The 18,177-nt window shown below is 43.7% G+C and overlaps 2 protein-coding genes and 1 long non-coding RNA gene across 9 annotated transcripts in view; 1 reads left to right on the top strand and 2 right to left on the bottom strand.

The window, feature by feature from the left end:
- The window catches only part of LOC133367153 (butyrophilin subfamily 3 member A1-like), a 44,774-nt gene extending 36,093 nt beyond the window's left edge, over positions 1–8,681 (top strand). For all 3 annotated transcript variants that reach the window (XM_061591010.1, XM_061591011.1, XM_061591009.1), the window contains 6 exons: positions 670–711; positions 3,649–3,669; positions 3,840–3,860; positions 6,714–6,755; positions 6,998–7,024; positions 8,015–8,681. In XM_061591010.1, the coding sequence (XP_061446994.1) occupies positions 670–711; positions 3,649–3,669; positions 3,840–3,860; positions 6,714–6,755; positions 6,998–7,024; positions 8,015–8,595 (734 nt within the window). In that variant the 3' untranslated portion in view covers positions 8,596–8,681. The remainder of the gene's footprint in view (positions 1–669; positions 712–3,648; positions 3,670–3,839; positions 3,861–6,713; positions 6,756–6,997; positions 7,025–8,014) is intronic.
- Positions 5,745–12,039, bottom strand: LOC133367158 (uncharacterized). The gene is made up of 3 exons (XR_009758532.1): positions 11,953–12,039; positions 8,457–8,529; positions 5,745–7,016 (listed from the first exon to the last, which is right to left on the bottom strand). It is a non-coding gene; the product is annotated as an uncharacterized LOC133367158 (long non-coding RNA).
- A 4,635-nt stretch (positions 12,040–16,674) lies between these two features.
- LOC133367154 (butyrophilin subfamily 3 member A3-like) overlaps positions 16,675–18,177 on the bottom strand; it is a 46,926-nt gene continuing 45,423 nt past the window's right edge. For all 5 annotated transcript variants that reach the window (XM_061591012.1, XM_061591014.1, XM_061591015.1 and 2 more), the window contains one exon: positions 16,675–17,503. In XM_061591012.1, coding sequence (XP_061446996.1) covers positions 17,034–17,503 — 470 coding nt within the window. In that variant the 3' untranslated portion in view covers positions 16,675–17,033. The remainder of the gene's footprint in view (positions 17,504–18,177) is intronic.

Here is an 18,177-nt window from a genome sequence, read left to right as displayed (position 1 = left end):
TATTCTGCAGCAGAAAAACAATCTTTTTTCCTTTTCAAAATAATGGAACAGGAAAAGGTAGGTCTAGTTAAATCTTTCCGTTTTCAGCTGAACAATGTTGCAGTTACTCAAGGTAAAATCCAAACCCAATATCCATGCAGATGAGTGAGTTAGGATCTAGAGGACCTCTGTTTCAACCAGCTGGTTTCCGGCTCAGCTGGCTATGCCAACATAAACTGGCTATGCCAACATAAGCTGGCTAACCATGTCCAGCGTAACTTACGCCAGTGTGAGCCCTGAAAAATGGTTATTCCAAGGACAGGATGGGGGAGGGGACTTATGCTGAATCCTAACTCCCTTCAGCTCAGTCACATGACCTGGCAACCCAGCTGAATTTACACCAGCAAAAAAAGGGTGGTGTAAGTCAAACTTCATTTTACAGACTTGTTTTCCCTCTGCCAAGCTTGGGCCAGTTCAGCCAGCAGCAGCTTTGCTCCTGAATGGGGTTTGGATCTAGCATTCTTTATGCCATCTTAACTAAGCAGATTTAAATTACGCTGGCTTCCATGACTCAGGACTGCTGTTTTATTCTAGGTTTCTCACTTTGTCAAATGTTTCAAACTCTTGATTTTATTGGGATGCATTTTCGTTTTAAACTTGTGCTTCATCTGAATTTTGTTTCCTTTACAGAACAATTTGAGACAGAAAAGGAACAATTAGAGGCAGAAAAAGGTCAGTCTTGTGTGATGTTCTGCACATTTGTGGTGGGAATATATGTTCTTTAGCAATGAAGATACAGTATGCCTCCACCACATTCTTTTCTGTTTTCTACAATTCAATACAGTGTGTGCAACATTGCCACACCTGCAATTCCTGTTTGGACTTTTGCATCTGCATTGCTGGTTGTTGTGGGAATTCAGCTATGGATTTCATAAGGTTGACGCAGGTTGACGCAGCCTAACTCTTCACATGTCTGAGCAACACATATGTTTTAACTTGACACTGAAAATATTGGAATGTTTATCTCAATAGCACCTCCATGTGGAGTTCATTCCAAGTTTGGGGCATCCCCACAAGAGATAAACCCTCTCCTTCATGCATACATAAAGTAGCTCTGCTAGGCAGGTTCTTCGAGAAGGGCCTCTTTGAAAGATCTTAAGGCATGGGCAAGTTGGTCTGGGAGGAGGCTCTTCTTGGAATATTTGAGTCCCAAGCTATTTAGGGCTTTAATGGTACGTACCAGCTCCTTGAACTGGGCTCAGAAGCAAATAATCAGCAAATGTAGCTATTTTTAGACTTGAATAATATTACTCCATCTGGCTGATATGATGGCTGTAAATTTGCAAGATTGTGCTGGAAGGGAATTGACATCAACCACTTTGGCTTTAGCATCACACATGTATTTAGGTCAAAGCTAAAGTAGATTACTTAGATACAGGCAGATTTAGATTTAGCAGGTCAAACACAGGAAACACTCAAGTAAAAAACAAAATCCCTTCAAACAGCATCTCTGCTTAGGAAAACCACCCTATGATTAGAGGAGGGTATGAAAAAGCATACATCCTTCAAAAGACTCTTAAAAAGAGGAATGTTTATTACTACATTTTTGACAGTCATGTCATGTGGTACTACTGACCAGGGTGACAAGGAGTAGGGCAGGGGGATGGTGAGATCCAGGGAAGCACTGGATTGTGGTGGGCGGGCACAGATGCAATACAATAGTCAACACTGAGACAAGTCCTTGCAGGCTTCCATTCTGATGAAAGATGGGAAGGAAAAGGGAGTAAAACAAAACCCATGCCTTAGAGCAGGAGTTTTATTTTTGGGACACTGTTTATTCCAATACAATCTGTGTGTGTGTGAGAGAGAGACAGAGACAGAGACCGAGTTTTTCAGCAACCACTTTATGTAATTAAAACATAACCATTTATTCAGTTTCTCCCTATGAAATAAAAACACTACAGATTCAATGTTTTTCTTGTACATATTTCAATTTTCTCTTGTTCCTCTGAAAACCAAATTTATCTTCCTTTCAGGTCTATTAAAGGTAGAAAATGGTAAATCTCATAAAAAACTTCCAGCATTTAAACAACCCATTGATCTAGTCCAAATATTGCTTCACTTCTCTGAATTGGTATGACAAATGTGTTGCAAAATTTTGATTATATTGGATTTTTATTTTGAAACTGTTTTTAGGCCAGAACCTTATATTTTCTTTTGCAGAACAATTAAAAGCAGAAAATTGTAAATCTAATAAAATGTTTCACCTTTTCAGGAAACCTTTTCATCTGTTCAAAATATAATATTTCTGTGTTTCTCTCAATGAAATAAGTATACTGCAAACTCAATGGCTGCATCCACATGCCAGAGTAAGCCACAGTTAATGGCTCACTTGTTAACAAGCAGATCATGCCTACTTTGCTCCTCCCACATACACACACGAATGAGAGGAAACCATGTTTAGTGTTATGTCCAAACCAGTTTAATTCACTCGAACAAAGTACAATCAGGAAACCAAAAATAAACCTTAGCTTCAGCAAATGACAGAGAGAAAAAGGATTAGCTATTCCCTCCCCTCCTGTGATTCCTCAAATCAAAACTGCAGCGCTTGCAGTTTCTGCAAAGTTTTGTTAAAAGTAGTTCCTATATGTTACATCTGACTGGGCCCCAATTATTCTGGGGGTTTGCATTTTTTTATTTTAAAATGTCTACATAATATGAAAACATTTTTCTTTGCAGAAGAATTAAAGAAAGAAAATGGTAACAGAGCAATCCAATTGCTGGGGAACTGGTGGAAGGGGGGATGGCGGAGGAAAAGCCAGCAGAGAGCTCCATGGGATTCTCCTTCATCTTGGGAGCTGCCACCTTGGCTGAACGCCGGCTCCATTGGGAGCTTCACATATGAGCCAGCAGGGAAGCACTGGCTCTGGCCAACAGGCCTCCTTTGAAATAAGAACTCCCTATAAGATACAATGGGCCATTTTTAAAATTATCAGCAGAGTTTGAAGGGGGATTGGGACCCACGGAAGGGGTCTGGATTCAAGGAGTATCTCGTGTATGACCCCCCTACAGCTTCCCCCCACACTTCCAGAACACCCCATTTTCTGACCTTCTGCTGCCTTCAGCTGGAGTTTCATCTGCCGGGCTGGCCGTCCCTGGCAGACCTCCAGCAGCACTGGCAGGTTCCTGGCAGAGCAACATCTCTGCTGCAGTAGAGGGCTGCTGCCAGCGAAGCTTGGTGCAGCTGGTGCTCCGTGGCATCCAACTCACCCCAGCCTGGTAGAAGGGTGGGTTGGATTGAGCCCTAAGTCTTGTAATATCTTCCAACTTTTAAACAATCAGTTGATGTAATAAAATTATAATAATGTATTACATTACTCTCAGTGAAAAAAATACCACAAATCTTATGCATATCCTGGTGATATTTTGAATTGTTTTATTTGCATGAAAACCAAATACGCCGTTTGCATCTGTGTTGGAATTCCTTTTTGAGATGTTTTTTAAGTTGTTTTTTTAAAGATGTTTTAATATGTTTTTAAAGTGTTTTGTTTTAAAGATGTTTTAAAGTGCCTTTAATGTTTTTGTTTGCCACCCAGGACTCCTTCTGGGAGGAACAGCGGGATGTAAATTTAATAAATAAATAAATAAATAAAATATCTTTCTTTGCAGAACAATTAAAGACAGAAAATGGTAAGTTTCAGCATTTAAATAATCCAATGAACAAATCAAAATATTTCTTCATGTATTCTAGATCTCTCAAACTGTGAGACAAAAATATTGCAAATTTGATTAGCTTAATCATAATTTAATTTAATTTTGAACCTCTTTCTTAAGATAAACCATATATGTTCTCCTTTCAGACCACCTAAAAACAACAATAGGTAAGTCTCATAACATCTTTCAGCTTTTAAACAACCAGTTTTCTAGTCAAAACATAAACATTTATTGCATCTCTCTTTTTCTCTGTAAAATAAACACACTGGAAACGCCATCGTTTCTTGGTTTGCAACATTCTTAAAGTGAAAAGCTTATTTTTCCTTTTCTAAAAAAGCTAAATTCTAAATCTCCCATGGCCGAAGTAGCCTTGCTATTAAATATGGCAGCTTTATCCCTTTCCTCCCCCTGCTGCTGTCCTTGAGGAAATAACTCACGCCAATCCCAAAGCTGTTCTGGAGGGATGCTTCCTTGGGCATTAATGCAGGCTTCCCTCCAGCAGTTTCAGCGGAGGGAGGATTATTTTCATAGTATCAATGAGCTGAACAGAGTTAGGATGCAGCATAGGTCTCCTTCCCTGAGGCCTACCCCTGCCACACTTCTGGAACACCCATGGGGGGGAACCTTGCATTGGCATAAGTTATGCCGGTCTTGGCTCAGCCAGCTGTGCTGGGATGAGCAAGTCAAGCCGGTGTAGCACTGGCTGAGCCAGGATGAGTGAATTATGCTGGCATAGCCAGACTGAGCCGGGAACCAGCTGGCTGAGACAAAGATCCACCAGATTCTAACTTGCTCACTCTGGCAGATCTTGGGTTTATATTGTGCTCTTAGCATAACATTTAAGCCCTATTCAGAAGTTCTCCTCACATCTTAGATGGGTTTATGATGTTACCAGGCCTGCCTGTGTCCCAGGTTACATGTCTATGCAAACTCATCTGTAGATATGTGCATTTACAGATGTACGCTTTGGGGGATCTTTAATCTGGAGATCATTGCATACCCCAATAGACATTGCACTGTGCCAATACACTTTTAATCACTCGGGAGAATTAGCTAAAGACAGCTGAGTCTCATTGTAAATTCAAATAAAATGATATTTATTTCTTGCAGCCAAAATGACCTACAGTGAGTAAAAAGGCTTTGAGGCTAGAGGTGTCAAATGCAATATTAGGTAATAGCAAGATAGTTAGTTAATGCAAAATAATACACAAACTAGCCAAACCCACATTGCCTGGACCAATAACTTACACAGCAATCCAAACTGTAGAAAGCTAAAGTAAAGTATGGCAGCATAAATTACGCCAGCATAGGTTACCCCGTTCCAAACTCCATTCAGGAGAAATCTCAGGAGGGATTTGACTGGCACCACACTTTTTCATGGTAAATTCTGTCAGGTTGCTACATCATGTGACAAAGCTGAAAGGGTATGGAATAGGTGTAAGTCTGTCCTTGCCCTGTCCCACCACAGAATGCCCCTTCTGGGGAATTTATCCTGGCATAAATTCCACTAGCTGAGTTTTAAGCCAATGTTGCTCTGGCTGAAACCTGGATCAGCTGGGAAAATCCAAGAACCTCCCAATCCAAACTCTCTCCTCCCAGTGGATCTAGGGCTTACATTACACTGTTAGTTTATTTGTATGATAGAGACAGAAAAAGTCAGACACCAAAAAGTTTAATGGTTGCTATATAAGTGGGGAGGTAGTACTACAGATCCAGCAGGGCTGCAACAGAGGCCCAGACAGTAGGGATGGGCGAGAAATTCAATTCTGTTCACATTTGAAGCCGAATCTATAAAATTCACACTTTCTGAAACTATATGAGAACTGAAACACAGCCATCTCTCGAAATCTGCACTTATTTAAACTTTGCAGTGTAGTTCAATGTTTACAAAGATGTGTATGTTAGGGGAAAGTGTGCATAAAAATAAATATATGCATGAAAATAACATACAAAATGCATTATATTAGGATATATTGCTTGCAAAATGTGTAAATTAGTCAAAACTGCCCACAAAAATGTGTTTATTAGGAGAAAATCACACTAAAATGCTGGAGAATTTTCATGAGGATTTTTTTTAAAAAAATCACCAATTGCTGCAGAAATGTGGAGAGCTGACTTTAAGATAGGAAAAATGTGAAACAGAGAGACCCAAAAATGACAGCTCTTTCCATCCCTACTAGACACACAATGGGATTGTTCAAATGTAAATGACTGGAGTTTGGACCGAACAAGGATAGAAAGGCAGCCAGATTCATGAAATGGTAAAGAAGTAGTAAAACATGTCTTTTCTTTGTGGGGGGGAAACACACACTGGAAACTTCATAATTTCTTGGTGGCTTTATTTTAGAATTTATTCTGCAGCAGAAAAACAATCTTTTTTCCTTTTCAAAATAATGGAACAGGAAAAGGTAGGTCTAGTTAAATCTTTCCGTTTTCAGCTGAACAATGTTGCAGTTACTCAAGGTAAAATCCAAACCCAATATCCATGCAGATGAGTGAGTTAGGATCTAGAGGACCTCTGTTTCAACCAGCTGGTTTCCGGCTCAGCTGGCTATGCCAACATAAACTGGCTATGCCAACATAAGCTGGCTAACCATGTCCAGCGTAACTTACGCCAGTGTGAGCCCTGAAAAATGGTTATTCCAAGGACAGGATGGGGGAGGGGACTTATGCTGAATCCTAACTCCCTTCAGCTCAGTCACATGACCTGGCAACCCAGCTGAATTTACACCAGCAAAAAAAGGGTGGTGTAAGTCAAACTTCATTTTACAGACTTGTTTTCCCTCTGCCAAGCTTGGGCCAGTTCAGCCAGCAGCAGCTTTGCTCCTGAATGGGGTTTGGATCTAGCATTCTTTATGCCATCTTAACTAAGCAGATTTAAATTACGCTGGCTTCCATGACTCAGGACTGCTGTTTTATTCTAGGTTTCTCACTTTGTCAAATGTTTCAAACTCTTGATTTTATTGGGATGCATTTTCGTTTTAAACTTGTGCTTCATCTGAATTTTGTTTCCTTTACAGAACAATTAGAGACAGAAAAGGAACAATTGGAGGCAGAAAAAGGTCAGTCTTGTGTGACGTTCTGCACATTTGTGGTGGGAATATATGTTCTTTAGCAATGAAGATACAGTATGCCTCCACCACATTCTTTTCTGTTTTCTACAATTCAATACAGTGTGTGCAACATTGCCACACCTGCAATTCCTGTTTGGACTTTTGCATCTGCATTGCTGGTTGTTGTGGGAATTCAGCTATGGATTTCATCCTTGCTCACGGAACTTCTTTGTTCATTGCTTTATTCACAGAATTCTTAGATGCCCATCTCTACAGAGGTGAGAACAACAAACACTTTTTAAAAGTCACATGATTTGATAAATGAAAACAGGTTTTTTAAGCTACACAAAATAACAAGCAAAGAAAGTGTTGGTGCTCTGCCATTTTAATTTCTTGCATGGAATTTTTCCAGATGATTCTTTAAAGTGCACCACAAATGTTCCTTTGTAATTGACTCTTAGTGCTGTATCAGTCTGAAAGGATGCATGATCAGACACATGAATGCATTGTCTTGCTCAGAGTCTATGAGCTTTAGCTATGCCAGCTTCAGCTGAGCTGGGATGAGGGATTTACACTGGTTTATCTCTGGCTGAGCCATGTTGGGGACTTATGCCGACATAGCCTTGGCTGAACTGGAGATCTGCCAGATCCTAACTCACATATCCTGGTGAATCTGTGGTTTGGACTGCACCTATAATTCCATAAAGGAAGCCACAGACATGAACTTACAAGATCTAAACAGGGTGGTTCATGACAGATGCTCTTAGAGGTCACTGATAGGGTCGCCATAAGTCGTAATCGACTTGAAGGCACATAACAACAATAACAAAGCCATTGTTAATATTCTTTTTTTTTTTAAAGTATGTTGCACACTCCTATAGTAGATAGTGATATTTAAGAGAAATACATCCTTATCTGTGTGCATAATTAGTACATTTCATTTAAAAAGATCAAACAAAGGCTGCTGCCAACAATGCAACAAACGACATTTCATTCATCATTTAAAAAAAGAGTTAATGCAAATGCATAGCACATGAGCCATGGTGCAAGTAGATGATGAAGCACCAGGACGATTGCAACAGAATCAGATTGGTACAGACATAGATTGATGTACACTTTGAAACAGTCATTATTAGATAAAAATGTGTATTGTCCATCATATGGTATAATGGCAGGCAGCTACGAGGGAGCATTGGTGTCCATAAAAAGCAACACAAAGCAACCCTCAAATCTGTGCCTTTGAGTTAAGCCTTTCCTTTTGTTTGTAGCTGATGTGGTTTTGGATCCCAAGACAGCTCACCCAAGACTGGAAGTGTCTGAAAAAGGGAAATGCGTGAGAGACACAGGATTTGCTTCTAAGGTTTCTGACGGTGAGGAGAGGTTTGACTCCCATGCTTTCATTTTGGCAGCAGAAGGCTTTTCTGAAGGCAAACATTACTGGGAAGTGGAGGTTGGACAGAAAGAAAAGTGGGACTTGGGAGTTGCCTCTGAATCCGCTCCTAGAAAGGGAACAATCACACTGTCTCCTGAGAATGGCTACTGGGTCATGGGACTCGATGGTGGGAAAGATTACTTGGCTTGGACAGAGGTATGGACCCGCCTCCAAGTGACTGGAAAACTGACAAAAATAGGAATATTCCTAGATATACCTGCTAGAAGCCTATCTTTTTATGATGTCAACAGTAGAAGTAAATTGCACATTTATTATACCATATGTAATCCTGGGAAGTTTTATCCATTCTTCTCTATAGGCTCCATAACTTCAAAGATAGATAAACAGCCACTGAAAATATTTGAAAACAACAAAAAAGGTGATTCTGGTGGGAAAAAGCAAACATCCTTTGGATAGCTGAGAATCAATGTCCAAATCTTTAGTTTAACCAGGATTCTTTTTTCTTCATATTTGTGCCACAAAATAAGAGACTCAGAATAGAAGGAAAGATTCAAATAAGTCAAATTATGTCTTGTCTTTACAAAGTTTTTCAAGGTTCTATTATTATCCCAGGTGTTTAACACTTCCTGGTCTGTGTTATTGTGGTTCATTCTTAATATATATATATAATTTTTAAGCCACCCTGATAACCTGATTGAAGAGTGAGGTATTCATTTTCATAATAAATAAATATACTGAATATGCAATAAATGTTTCAACTTTGTTTTCTTTAGAACCTTGTATAATTAATTTGCGGTCTGTTCAGAAGTGATGAAAATAGTGATTGTCTTTATTAAAAACCATAGCATAAAATCATTTGAACCCAAATAGACCAATCAAAATAGGGACATTCCTAAATACTGCATGTTGCTTGAAGATCCTGCTCCACTCACCCGAGTGCAGCCTGGACGAGTGGGGCGTAGTTGCGGCTAGGGGTCGATGCCACCATTTTAGAGAGGGGCAGCAGTCATGCATTATGTATAATGTGCGTGCTTGACACGCCGTATGAAGGAGCGGAGCGCCAGGTGCCTATTTAAGCCCATGGCGCCCCTTCTATCCTCCTCTTGGTGCGCGATAGCTCAATGAGGAGGGTGCAGCGTGGGACAGGAGCAGCTGCAGAGTCGCCAATTGGTTGTACGGGGTGCCATTGTAGGCGCCACATGTGCCAGGGGTCTAGGCCTGCTGCCCCTGAGGCACTAGGCCTGAACAGACTTATGGTGGGCATTTACTTTTCCCCTTTGCAGAGCCATCAATGGGCGTTTTTGGCCTCCCTCCCCCAGGTTGTAAGGCCTGTTTGGGCCTGAAGCGGCTTGCTAGGCCACGGAGGGGTAGAGGTTGGCCTCCTGCCAGCAGCAGGGCACCAGGCCAGGGTGGACTCGTGGGTGGGCATTCACCCGACCCCTGTAGTATGTAGCCTTTATATTCACCCTTGAGGTGCCAGAATGGGCATTTTAGGCCTCCCTCCCTTGGGTTGTAAGGCCCGTTTTGGGCCTAAAGAGGCCTGTTAGACTGCGGCGGGCCAGAGGTCGGCGTCCCATTGGCAGCTGGGCTCCAGGCCAGGGTGGACTCTTCAGTGGGCTTTCTCCCCACCCCTGCAGGGCATTAAAGGGTCCCCTCTTTGAGTGTGGCAGGGGTGGTGGCCATTTTGGTGCTGTACGTGGCAGTGCCACTTTGAATTGTGTGGCGGGGGGTTCCCTCAACCGTGAAGGGGGAGGTTAGGTTGGTTTTTAGGGGCCTGAGTAGGCCTTATGGTTTGGGGCTGAGTTTTTGTGGGGCCTTGTCATTCATTACCCCCAGGTCTTTCAGCACAGGCTTTTCAGGCCTTTGAAGCCACCACCACCCCCATGCCCAGGGTGGTTTAGAGGGGAGGAGGCAGTACAGGCCTTTGGGGTCTTTCAATTTCCCTTCCCCATATTAATTCGACTTAGTTAATTGCTTATCATTAATGACGGCAATATACTGCTTTCCCTTCATCAGATGACATACCACTTAAGAAGGGTGGGGGGCAGCCTCCCTATCGGTCCAGAGTCTGGGCCTTGGGCAAGGCTAGGTCACTGGGGATGGATGTGAGTTCAGCCTGGGTTGGGTGCACAGGATGGGATAGGCCTGTGGGTTAGGCCCTGGCAGGTTTTATTCAGCATTGTGTAGGACTCTTTGGTTAGGCCTATGACCTCTTGCTAGGCCCGGGCCTATATTAGATTGCAGGCATATATTAGGCTGAGGTAATTTAGTCTGCTATTATATTTCATTGTGGCCTTATGGTGGGGCACAGGGCTCCTTCATTAGGCTTACGGCCTCTTGCTAGGCCAGGCATGTATTAGGTTTGAGGTATTTCATTCTATAACTATTATCACTAATAAGCAAAAACCTTACTGTTTAAGAATATACCTATAGCCCACAGATATTTCTATAGAACTTTAAAAAGCAGGGAAATTGGGCAGCTATAGTGAATGCACCAGGGGAACAGGAGACCTGACCTCCTCTCTGAGATATTGTACTGCCCTACAAATTTGTCAAAATGCAAACACAATTTGGGTTGGTCTTTCACAGTCCAATCCACTTCCTGTTTAGCTTGGAAGAATTTGGTAACATGTGCCTCTGAGCATATGGTGAGTGGTGGCAACACCTGCCATCTCCAAAGTTGGAGAATTATATTTTTGTATGTTTGTTATTTTTTATAACTTCCCAATAAACAGACCTCTCTGATTTCAAACACATTTCTGAAATTCAGCAAAGCCATCAGTTCTAAAAAGGCAGCATCCAAAATAAAGGTTTTCCTTGGCTCATGCTTCTCTTCTAATGCAGACTGTGTGTGTGTGCATGCGTGCGTGCATGCGTGCGTGTGTGTTGATAATACACAAATATCTCAGTAAATTTTACTCAGCATTAATTTATTGCACCAATATTTCCCTTCTTCCAGCCAAGAAACCTCATAGTTTATTAGTTTTGGTGGAATGTATAAGAGTGAATATAAGCAAATGGACTATAATTGAGTTTTGGTCTTTGAACTCTAAAATTCCATCACAAAAACTGATGAGTTTTATCCACTGATCAAAAGCTTTTAATGGTTATTTCTGCTATTGGCAGGGCATTTATCTCTACTTGAGTAAAAAGCTAAAGCTGCTAATATTCTCTGAAAACTATACTATGGGCTGTACTCATTGTAGTACTATCACAAGCATTTTGTCAGCATAAGGATTTTTCCTTGCACAACAGAATGTTCACTCCTCCTCTCCCATGCACTCCCTAAATCTGTTCTGAGATTTCCCCCACCCCCCAGAGCAGATTTGGGGTTCTTATGAAGCACATGTGGGGGAGAGGAGGGGGAAATCCCCTTGCACTAGTTGGAGTTGTTCTGCTGGCCCAAGGATTTTGTTGAATACCATCCTATAGGCGGGCAACTCATGGACTGTGGGCATGAGGGTGGAGGCAGTGACACGCAGGAGGGGAGAGGCAGCGACACGCATGAGGGGGGAGGCAGCGACAGGCATGGGGGCAGAGGCAGTGACAGGCAGGGGGAGAGGCAGCGACAGGCAGGGGGAGAGGCAGCGACAGGCAGGGGGAGAGGCAGCGACAGGCAGGGGGAGAGGCAGCGACACGCCTGAGGGGGAGGCAGTGACATGAACAAGGGGTGAGGCAGTGACACGCAGGAGGGGGAGGCAGCAACAGGCAGGAGGGGGAGGCAGCGATAGGTGCAAGGGGAGAGGAGGTGGCAGGCGGGGAGGAGGCAGCAGGACAAGTGGTGGGGGGCACCCACACACCATCATCACTCACCTCAGCTCTTCAACTTCATTCTGCTTCTGTGGTCTGTTCTCCACTTCATCCCTCATGCCTCCTAACACAGAGCACGAGGGAAGAGCAACACTGTGCAGAAGCCCTGTGTGAGGCACATGTCTTTTGTCCACCAATCACAGGAGCAGACTTTCCCTGTTTCCCCCCAAGTAACATCCAAATGTAACGTTGGAAATGTTACAGTTACAGTTTAAAAGTAATGAAATTACCACTCGTTCTGTTACAAGCAAAATGTAATGAAGTTACCCACTCATGCGAAAAAGTAATGAATTACTTTTCTAACGAGTTACTTCCAAGCTCTGACCTAGTCTGATGGGTATTTGAAAACCCACAAGGAGAAAACTGCTACAGTGGGGGCAAATATTGGTGATAGCAACATATCATCAGCATCAGTTGCTTTAGGGGAGCTGGTTTAGCTGCAATAAAATAGTAGTTTGGTAGTAGCAGGTTCAGGGTTATGACTGCCCTATGCACGGACCTGGCTGTGTGGTCCTCTTTCCTGCAGGGCTTCAATAGTATTTCAATTTGGAGGGAGGACCAGTGCAGAACATTAAGTCCATGTGGACCATTTGGTTTTGGAGTTGTTTTGGGAACTTTCTGATGTAAAGGTTGCTGGCCACAGGCCTGGATTTGGGAGGGGTTAACTAGGGATTTCACCTTTCATTAATTCTTTCTCAGTATGTTGGAGATCTACTTATGGGCAGAGAGGCTGTGAAACTCTACTGTCCATTTTGGTGATAACATGGCCGTGGGCCAGGTTCGTAACTCCCTTATATCTAGGAACACTAGGGTTATGGCCCTTCTCTGTTCCTTTGTTCTCCAGTGTCTATGTTTTAATGTTCTCTTTTGGGGCATGGTATGTGCAGGGTATTGACAATAGTGTCGTTGATGCACTGTCACGGAGTCAGTTGGAGACATTTCAGCAGTGCTATGCAAACCACACATTGGGAGATGGGGGAGCAGAGTTGGAGAGGGCCATAAGTCTATCCGTTGCCCAGCATGCTCACCAGCTATCAGAATGCAGGGATTCCCAGGAGTTCAGGGCTAGCAGGGCTACGCAGAGGTGTGGCCTATTCCTATGAATCATGTGCTGGAATTCCTCATGGATGGTAGGAGTAAAAGCCTGTCTGTCAGTGCGCTATGAGGTAAGCTGGTGGGGCTGTCCTTTAAGGCCAAGGCAGGGGGCTTTCAGGATCATTCAGACAACTTTAGAATATGTCATGTGCTGGCCGGCTGGGCTGGGAAACACCCACAAACCCTGGATCCTCATCCCCCTTTTTCACCTGATCTGCTACTAGGATTGTTAGTCAGGGGGTGCTCTGTGGTCATCACCCTTCGAAGCTCAGCAGTTGCATGCTGTGGCCCCCACACTAATTTTGGAGCCTTCTGGATGGGAGAGAGTGTTGCTGGGTCCAGGTCAGACTCTTCCTTACGAGCCTTCCTGTGGCCCGAGGTTAGTTTTGAGGCAGACCAGGTGTCATGGCCCCGTCAGAGGACTCATCAGATGAGTATGACTCGGGAGTAACAGCAGCAGACCCAGAAGCAACAGATCCAGAAGGAGAAATGGAGGAAACTCCTGAGAACCCAGCTCCTTCTCCCCCTCAGCTGCAGAGCACCCCAGACACAGCTGAAGCCCTTCAGCCAGACACAGACAGTGAACAAGATACTCCCCCTCACCTGCAGAACGTAGACAGCAGAAGGTCAGGCGGAAGAGGGGCAGGCCCATCCACTTAAGGCCAAAATGCTGAGGGCTCACACCTGCTGACAAACCTGCTCCTTAAAAGTCAAACCTTGGGTTCAGCTTGTTGCTGACTACAATGTCAGGTGTGGCTTCGTGTGTTTCTAGTTTCCCTGAATCTTATCTTGGACTGACCCCTTGGCAATTGAACCCGGATCTCTACTGACTTCGCTTCTGGACTTCTGGCTTGGCACGTAAGCTTAGGAAGGGCCTTGCCCTTATCATGCTTCATCCTCGTTAGCCTGGCAAATTTATGACCAGACTGCCAGCTAAGGACTTTCCCGCCCTGATAACTACCCAGGAATTTCCAGCCCCCACTGGCACTGCTGTCTCAGTGCAGAGCTGCCACCAGGGGTGCAAGGTTTGCACCATCATTTTATCCTGCCCCAAGACTGGATACCTGCCCTGTAAGGGCATTACAGTGTTTCTCGGATACCTGAGGCTCCAGGCCTGGTTGTCTGTTGTTCATGAGGAGAGATCTCCCCTCACAAAGTTTTCGTTTAGCACCACAGGGCCTGGGAGCAGACCCAATAGGGGTTTGAGACATGCTCCTCCAGAATTTGAGCTGCCTACGTGGCAGTGGAGTTGTCTACCCGGCACAGTCTATCTTAGGTTTTTGTAAACGTGGGTGCAGGCCATCGGAAGGTGGAATTATGGGGCGTATAGGAAACATTCACCCCTGGGGCAAGCCTGGAGGTCCAGGACCTAACTGTTCACAATTGTTTGTTTTTGGCAGGTTGCTGGATGGGGATGGAGTGGATGCGCAGCCTACTCTTCAACCATGGCTTGATCTTATGGGCTGGCCTTGAGGGCCACAAACTCATGCTGGTTCGCAGCTGGTCCTCAGACAGTGGGCCATGGTTCAGTGGCTGGGTCGACAGAGTATGAGCTGGGATGGGCTCCTACCCATGTTGTTCCAGCAAGGTTGGTGTGGATGGTTCCGCATGTTATGGTCAGTCACCTGGGGGGCAATGACCTCGGTTTACTGAAGGGCAGGGCCTTTAGTGTACAGGCATGTGAGGACATGCATTTTATAAGGCAACATTGGCCTTTGGTGTGTCTGCTTTGGTCAGACATTCTTCCACGCAGGGAGTGGCGTGAAGGAAGGTGAACCGGCAGATTCAGCTGGCTCTTCTTGAGCATGTGGGGTTGGCTATTCCTCATCCCCACATACAGCATTCTAGGGTTGAACTTTGTAGGGCCGATGGTGTTCACCTGACAGATGCAGGGAACAACATCTTGGAAGAGCTGCAGAGGTGTCTGTGAGAAGTGCTTCTTGGCAGTGGTGGGAAGGTGTGGGAAGGGAAATAGGTAAGGACAGCTAGGTGGCCCCCTTAGGCACTTTGGGAGGTGTTTGGTGGTTCTGGAGGCCTGTCTGCCAGCCCGAGGGCAGGATATGGGCTGCTTCCAGAGCCAACTTACCTCATCCACCTGGAGTTGTGTGGCCCTGGGGGATGGTGATGTGGGAAGGCCCCCCCTGCTCACCTACAGGGTGTGGCAGGGATAAGGAGATGGGCTTGTCACCCAAGAGCTGTATGGCAAGCTGCTTGCTTATAGACAGTTCCCTCACCTAGGTTTCCCCTTTGCAGGTCACTTTAAGGGGTTTTGTTATAGGTTTAATAAAGTGGCCCTTTGTTCAACCCAAACTGCTGTGTCTGTGTCTGATTTCGCCCCTCGGCTGCAACCTGTCTTTGTATGATATCCCCAGGAAAAGTTGCACTCCTTTATTAGCAGTTGTCCTGGGAACCTTCACCTCTCCTTCTCTATGTGCTCTATAACTGTAGAACTTGCTGTTACAGTGAGCTAGTGAATGTTCCAGCATGGTTTAATGAACAGGAGACTATTGAAGAAGGTGGAAAGAATGTCGAGGAATGAAGAAGGAAACCAAATGTCAATGGATGTTCCCTTTAACCAGACAGTTAATTCTCATATTGGTGTTAAAGAATGAGAGAACAGAAGCAGTGGTAGAAATAAGTCAATTCCTGTCTTTGACTCGACAAAGAAGGTTTTTAAGGGCCCGCAATGGGCAAAGGGAGGGGGTGAGAGAGAATGAGAGTTTTAAGGGAGTTGAGAATGAAAAGGAAGCAAGACGATTTCACTTAATAGTGTGTAAAATGGTGATACATGATTAATGTCAATTTCTGTTCTCAGTTCTTTAATAATTATTAAGAACTTCTTTAGTAAAAAGACTGATGTGACTCTTCTGTGTCTCTGGACTACCATTACCACCTGAATCTCCTTTGGGTCTGACACTTACTATTTATTTACTATTGCATTTATATTCTAGCTTTCCTCCAAAGAGCTCAAGGTAGCATACATGATTCTTCCCCTCTCCATTTTATCCCCACAACAATCTTGTGAGGTAAGCTGGCTGAGAGAAAGTGGAGGGCAGGGCAAGGACATCCAGTGAGCTTCATGGTTGAGCCAGGTTTTGAACTCTGATCTCCCAAGTCCTACTCCAGCATTCTAACCACTACACCACACATTGGCTATCACATGACACACAGAGAGAATAAGGACCCTACTATTAACATTCAGCTCATAAGAACATAAGAACATAAGAAGAGCCTGCTGGATCAGGCCAGTGGCCCATCTAGTCCAGCATCCTGTTCTCACAGTGGCCAACCAGGTGCCTGGGGGAAGCCCGCAAGCAGGACCCGAGTGCAAGAACACTCTCCCCTCCTGAGGCTTCAGCAACTGGTTTTCAGAAGCATGCTGCCTCTGACTAGGGTGGTCGAGCACAGCCATCATGGCTAGTAGCCATTGATAGCCCTGTCCTCCATGAATTTGTCTAATCTTCTTTTAAAGCCATCCAAGCTGGTGGCCATTACTGCATCTTGTGGGAGCAAATTCCATAGTTTAACTATGCGCTGAGTAAAGAAGTACTTCCTTTTGTCTGTCCTGAATCTTCCAACAAAGCGCTCAACAAATTCAGTTTTTAGTTAACTTTTTTTTAATGTATAGCATAATACAAATATGACGGCTAGATGTTCATGCACAACAATGAAAGAAAATATACAATAATGGCACAGTCTATCCTCTGGTGCTACCATTTGCCAGGGAAGCTCTGACTGAGGGGCAGCATTGGATTCCTATGGGGATTGAATTCATGCCGTAAATAAATGTGTATCCATAGGAAGCATTTAAAAATAGGGAAAACAAACCAAACTATCCACAACAGTTAAGCTTTGCTGGTATGTCCAGTGCTATCTCCATTATTTTATCCTTTTTATGAAGCCTGACAGTTTCATGTCAACTTTTCTTCCTGGCAAACACTTTTTTCTGTTGAAAATTCTTAAAGGGGGTTGGGAATCTAATCCTTGTCTTATGAAGTCTTGTCAAAACTTAAAAATGGGTGTAATTTCTCAGTTGATTCAATGGGGATACAGAATATAAGGAATTCGACTCTGGCATTATAAAATGAGATTTTACAATCATTTGCTTCTTGATCCAGTAACAAGCCAATTTCTGAATAAGGCACATCCATCTTCCTTTCAATCTTTTTCTCATCTCGATTAGAAAATAACTCTCCTCTGACATTTCTCAGGGCCCAGCATCCTTCCCTAAGAAGCTTAACAGACCTCTTATTTCTTTCAGTCTGAGTCAGGACCCCTAGCTCCCAGTTCAACCTGTCTCCAACCTTTACCTCCCAGTAGTGCTTCCCAGCAGTATAACCCTCTTTCCCCACAACAATCTGAGCCCCCACAACAGTTCCTGCTTTAAAGCTGGCACTCTTTTTATCCTTACTGATGACGACGTCTGGATGTTTATAATCTGAATCCAAAGTGATGGCAACTATGGGAGAAGCAAGCAGAAGAAGACAGGAAACAATATTTAATTTTAGACAGATAGTTGCCTTAGTCTCTTGCAGCTAAAGCATTTAATCTCATTAATTTATTATTTATTTATTTAATTAATTTGTATCCCGCCCTTCCTCCCAGCAGGAGCCCAGGGCAGCAAACAAAGCACTAAAACACTTTAAAACATCATAAAAAGAGATCTTAAAATACATTAAAACAAAACAGCATTAAAAACATTTACAAAAAAAACAACCTTAAAAAAGAGTTAAAAACATATTAAACAGTTCTGACACAGATGCAGACTCATGATTCATCTCAGTATTTTTACTATACAAATTGGACATAAAAACTTTACTGCTCATAGCCAAAGGTCACTACAATTGCATCAAAAGCAACAGAAGTTCCATGCACATGTAACTTGCACACTCTTGCCTGTACACAGGTATGCCCTCCATTGTATGGAATATCTGTGTACAGACCAGAGCTGAGCTTTTAGCCCTGCCTCTGATGTCATGGTTCTGTGTATAGAAAGGCCAACACAGAAGCTCTTTTACTCAGCATGATCAGAGCGGGTGTCCTGATCACCTCTAGCCCCTACATGTGCGAAGGAGCTCAGGAGCTGACCTTTCTATACAGGCCACATGCAATGCGCTGTTCTAAAATGGTCTG

This window comes from Rhineura floridana, chromosome 11 (genome assembly GCF_030035675.1).
Source record: "Rhineura floridana isolate rRhiFlo1 chromosome 11, rRhiFlo1.hap2, whole genome shotgun sequence".
NCBI lineage: Eukaryota > Metazoa > Chordata > Lepidosauria > Squamata > Rhineuridae > Rhineura > Rhineura floridana.
This window is presented reverse-complemented; position numbering and strand designations above follow the sequence as displayed.